The sequence below is a fragment of the Sinocyclocheilus anshuiensis genome, unplaced genomic scaffold (genome assembly GCF_001515605.1).
Source record: "Sinocyclocheilus anshuiensis isolate Anshui unplaced genomic scaffold, SAMN03320099.WGS_v1.1 scaffold442, whole genome shotgun sequence".
Classification (NCBI taxonomy): Eukaryota; Metazoa; Chordata; class Actinopteri; order Cypriniformes; family Cyprinidae; genus Sinocyclocheilus; species Sinocyclocheilus anshuiensis.
The window spans coordinates 726,324-732,149 of record NW_015542354.1 but is presented as its reverse complement, the minus strand read 5'-3'; the positions used below and the strand labels follow the sequence as shown (position 1 = coordinate 732,149).

The following is a 5,826-nucleotide window of genomic DNA, read 5'->3' as shown; positions in this document are numbered from 1 at the left end:
ATATATATATATATATATATATATATATGTGTGTGTGTGTGTGTGTGTGTGTGTCTTCATAAGAACACAAATATGAGTATATGTATTAGTAACAGAAGCAGTAAAACAACAGGAGAGGGCACAGCTGATTTAATCTCAATCATTAAAGACCCATGCTGCAAAAGTGAGAAACTCCATCAGTTTAATCATGCTCGCAGGCAGCGCCATCAACGACTGCTGCAGTGTGGGAAAGTCTTTCAAAAGAGTGACAGGAGCAGGTCTCAGAAGCAGCACCCTGGGCTGTTTCCATGATAAACCCACACAAACATTCATTCCCTGTCACGGCTGCAGCTGAAAGGTGCTCTTTATGGTTGGCGACGCTCCTGAAGTAGGGCAACGTGTTTGATAACTAAACTGTACCCTGCATTTCATTTTTTTCTTTCTTCTGAAGAGAAAAAAGTAAATAAAAAAGTTTACACTTACAAACTTACAATGTATTCCTGATAACTGGATTTTTGTTTTTACAGAAGATAATATTTAAAAAAAGAAATAGAAATGAAAAGAGACAGAGATGCTATGCAGGTGCCTGTGTTTCGTTCAGAGTCTCAGTCTCTTGAGGCACCAGAAGAGATCCGTTCAGGATGCATGTGTGAGGGCCATTATTCAGATTTGTGACAGTAAAGGTCCTTTAGAGCTTTGAGCTCCTCGATGAGCGTTTTGTTCTGATTCTCCAGCACAGCCACTCTGTTTTCCAGACATTTAACATACTCTTTCTTTTTCCGGCGGCACTCCCGTGCTGCCTCCCTGTGGTGGAAACATATTATTACAGTCAGGCGATTACAATAGACACCATACAGTCACTCAAACTAAAAATGCAACATTTACTCCACATTTTAATTATTATTTTTTTAATTGCAACAAAAATCAAAGGATTGTAGGTTAGGGTTTTAAGGGAGAACACGGAGCAGTGGTGCTATATAGTCATAGCTGAAGTAAAATTGCAAGAAAAAATATCTTGTAATAACATATAAGGAATAAATATAAGCTAATATATATGCAAATATGTCACAAAAAAAGGGGCATTTTAATCAGGCATGGGATCAGCTAAGAACAAAAAAAGAAGGAAAACTTGTTTCCCCCCGCATTCAATATTATTATAGAATAATATTGCTAATAATAATAATAATAATTATTATTATTATTATTAGTAGTAGTAGTAGTAGTAATAATAATAGTAATAATAATATTTTATTTAAATGATTAAACAAATCAATTTCATCTGGCTAATAATAATAATAATTAATAATAATAATAATAGTAGTAGTAATAAGTTTATTAAATGATTACATTAAACAAATCAATAAAGAAATAGTATTAATATGCAATAATATTATTGTACTGAATACATTTTTCAATAATAAGTCATGTTATTATACAAGTTTTTTCCTTATCCATTATTATTATTATACATAATAATGTATAATAATTATATTAATAAATGATAACAATAAGTACATAAAAATAAATCAATAAAGAAATATTATTGTACTATAAAACAAAAAAATACTACTAATAATTTTATTTTATAGAAGAACAAAATCACAATTCTAATATTTATGGTGTGTGTGTATGTATATATATATATATATATATATACACACACACACATCAACCCTCTACATTGCGAGTAAATCACTCGCATATGCGACTAAATCTTACTCTGGGCGACTAAATGACATCTAATATTAGCCTATTGCTAATAAATTCTCAGATTTTACTCGCCAGTGTGAGTTGGAGGCTAAGTATAAGTTTAGCTCAGATATATTTTCACTCGCCGAACACTGTTCAGTTAAAATGACTAATATGCATTCATACATGGTTATCAAGTTTTAATTCTAATTACAAAAGTTCTATCATTAAATAATATTGATTATCATATTATAATGCTTCACTGACTAATGTTAAGAGTGTACTTTCAGATATTTATAAAACTGTGCCATTTTACAAACATATATATATATATATATATTATATATTTATCAGTCTGGCGAGTAAACAAAAAGATTTACTAGCCAATGGCGATTCAATTGCCAAGGTGTTCGTAGAGGGCTGCACATAGTTAAATATAACTGGACTGAATTATATTTTATATTGCAATAATTTCACATTAAATCTTCAAATTAATGTACAGACAACATAAAGACAGTATATTTTTTTATATTTGTTTAATGGCATCTTTTTTATGGCTGAAGGCCAGTATCACTGATACCAATACTACTGATGTCTCTATAAAGTTGTTTTTCCCCCTAATATTTAACCATTGACTATAGCCATTCAACATTACAGTATAATTGAGAGCTATCAATTTTAACATTTATTAGAGTTTTAAAAAATAACTTCTAATTCAAGTGAACTTAAAACAATCTTCACATTAAGGCTGTCAAAATGGCTGAAAAACTAAATTCAAATTTTTTACTTAAATATTATCAATATTTAGGCCTACCTGTGCCCTTCAGCAGAAATATACAGAAACTGAAATTGAAGTTATCAAACACCAAATTCTAAATTAAATATAGATGAATCCTTAAAGCTATATAAAAGTTATTGATTTCCTCTTTTTTTCTTTTGTTCTTTGATGAACAGACACCACAGCAGCTGGTTATTAGGTTATTTGGCTGTTATTTCTCTAAGAGCTGTCGCTGTTGAACATGACGCAGATCTGACACGCATCATATTTTCGCTCAACTCTCTTTACCTTTTCTGACCCACTTCAGGTCTCTACTAATGAACTGACGAGTTGAATCGAGTGTGTTAGATGAGGGAGACAGTGCTGGGCTGCTCCAGGACAGTTTGGAAAACCATTTCAGAGACATGTTCTTAAATGTGACTTATATAAAATATATTACATGCATGCACAGTTTTAAGGCAGCTTTAATCGCCTTTTTGGTAACTTTATGCCTTAACTGACCACAACATTGCATGCACGTAGATTATTTTGTGCGTTAATATGAAATGATGCAGGCTACAGCACGCGGTGGCACAATTGAAGAGCACGCGCTACTAGCACATCCGAGCTCGTTTGACTCTCGCCTGGAATGATGTGATCATTATGATGTTCTGCGACTGAATAAATGCACTTCTTGTCAAGAGAAAAGTGACAGAAAAAGCAGTTGTGAATAAATTCTCAGATTTTACTCGGTATATATAGTATAGTATTTCAGTCTGGCGAGTAAACAAAAAAATATACTAGCCAATAGTGATTCAATTGCCAAGGTGTCCGTAGAGGGTTGAGATGTGTTTTTTATCGTACCTGTTCTTCATAAGCCGAACCTCCCGCTTGCGTGTGACCTCCTCAGTTCCTCCCTGGCTGGGCAGTGCAGGAGAGGAGGCCATGACCACCCCTGGAGCAATGGTGCTAGCAGCTGTGGTGCGGATCTGATACGCCTGAACATCTCCTGAGGCCGCTGAAAAACACAAGCAGCACAGATTTATGTTTTGACAAGCAGACATTTAGATGCCTTATGTGGCTGCCTGCTGGATACAGATTAAGCCTAGCCTAGATTTAATCTACATGTCAGAAACTAGACCAGTAAACTTATCTCTCTTTATCTTCTGTCATTATATTCAAGGTTTTATGTACTTGTATAGAACTGAAATGGTGGAATCTCACCTTGTACAACCACTTGATTGCTGGGTACCAGTATCTGCTGGCCGTCGCTGGTCTGTGCATACTGCAGGATGGTGGTGCCGGGCTGAGCGCCTGCTGCATTCGTCATGGTCAGGGTTTGTAGCCCTTGAACTCCATCTGTTCCATTATTGGCTAATTGGATCGCCCCACCCTGAGTGATAGCAACTGGGGGAAAACAAATGGCACGAGCCTGACTTTATTTTTAGGGAATTCGAACAGTGTCAAGCTACTTTTTCATATGTAGTAAAGTAGTAGTGCATTTGTACTAGAAAACAAACAGCTTACTGTACTGCCCGCTACTTGTCTGGTAGATAGGCGTTGGCACAGTAACAGTTGTTATGGATGGAGTGGAATCCTCCTCTGATTTCTCTTCTTCTATCCGTGGGACTGCTGGAGCATCGGATGAAAGGTCGTTCAGGATCTTTCTGTGTTACAAAATGTCAAATCAAGCTTGTGAACAATGGATTGTGAATGAGCTAAGGTACAATTGGAACACTGATTTTAGGATTTCAATAAGGAATGTTGATATCTAGACAAAGGACTGCAGTAATAAGTCATATTCAATGCAGTGTTTCCCACAAAACAGAGGGGTGGCCTTTGTCCACATAGGGGGATTTTGTACATTCATAAAATGGATCAATCTAAAGTGCTATGCAAAATTAAGAGCTCCAACCCTTTTTTCAGACACTAAACTGAAAAGAGGGAAAAGTCTTTGCATTTACAGGGCATCTGCAGGGTTTTTAAAATCAAATTTAAGACTTTTTAAAGACCTTTTTCACCTGCACAAATAAAATTAATGCCATATGAGCGGGGTAAGGCAATGCGTATGATCACATATTAAACCGTAAAATGACCGTAAAGCATGATTTACAGTTCAGATACAGGTTTTCAAAAAAAAAAACTTTACATTTAAATTTCACATTTCAAAAGTATACATTTTTTTGATTAAAAAATATTTATTATTAATAAAATAGACTAGATACTTGATCGCTACATTATATTCCTCAACAACGATGGTAAAATGGCTGTGTTTGAAGTAATTGTTTGTAGAGAGAGACGCACAGATGCAGCAGGCAAGTACACACAACTGTCATCTCTCTCTCGATCGATAATTAGTTGAAATGAATGCTATAATTCATTCAAATAAATGTGGTCTTACCACACTATTTCATCTCTGTGTTTGATCTGAAGCGGGCAGAACGCTAGAGCTAACGTGCCGTAACTGACGAAAATAATGTCATTTTTACCCATTCGGTCATATTGTGCTGCAAAGAGCAATACTAGTTTTGAAGTGGGCAGAATGCTAGCGCTAATGAACCATAACTGACGAAAATAACAGTCATTTTTACCCTTCCGGTCAAGTATTGCACTGTAAAGAGCAAAACTAGTTTGAACTTGTCTATAACTTGGCAAATGACCATGGAATAAGCTGGATAATCAACGGCTAGCCGTGCATTAAAGGATTTTAAATGCACTTTGCGTCGGGCGGTTCTTTGCCACCACGTTGCGCATTTAAAATCCTTTAATACATGGATAGCCGTTGATTATCCCTTACATAATTGATACTTTTGAACAAATACTAATAATCAATTATAGTAACTAGGTCTGGGCAAGTTAACGCGTTATTATCGCATTAACGCATTAATTGATTAACGAAGACAATTATTTTATTGCGCATTAACACTTTTTTTATTATTATGAAAGTCCGTTGCTCACTGGCTCTGAATACATACAGACAAACCATGGGTCACAGGAGGGTGGGATGGGTGTCATCACGCGTCTCAACCAATGAGAGTATTTGGGGAGGGCCTAAGACTGCAGGAGTGCTCACATGGACGCTCCTGATAAAATTATTTAGGCTAAGCATCGACATTCACAAACCACTGTTCACTATTATTTTTAACAGAAAAGAATGCAACGAGCTCGTAATCACGACTTCATAAGTGGGAAATAGGATGTTTCCCATACCACGTGAAGACAGCAGAGAAGCCTCTCGCTCAGCACAGTGGAGTGCATCGTTTTGTTAACTTTGTGGTTTATTATTTTGAGTCGTTTGAGACGCGGTGACACACGGCCCTCTCACAATATATATATATATACCGGTATATATATATATATATACACAATCATGCTGCACGTATCAGAAGTTCCGCGGTCCG

General features: G+C 35.7%; 1 protein-coding gene across 1 annotated transcript in view; it reads right to left on the bottom strand.

The window, feature by feature from the left end:
• Positions 1-497: 497 nt before the first annotated feature.
• Positions 498-5,826, bottom strand: part of LOC107691602 (cyclic AMP-responsive element-binding protein 1-like) — a 19,159-nt gene continuing 13,830 nt past the window's right edge. Inside the window, exons 7-8 of the mRNA XM_016490281.1 lie at positions 3,290-3,443; positions 498-783 (exon numbers count right to left, since the gene is read on the bottom strand). Coding sequence (XP_016345767.1) covers positions 639-783; positions 3,290-3,443 — 299 coding nt within the window. The 3' untranslated portion in view covers positions 498-638. The remainder of the gene's footprint in view (positions 784-3,289; positions 3,444-5,826) is intronic.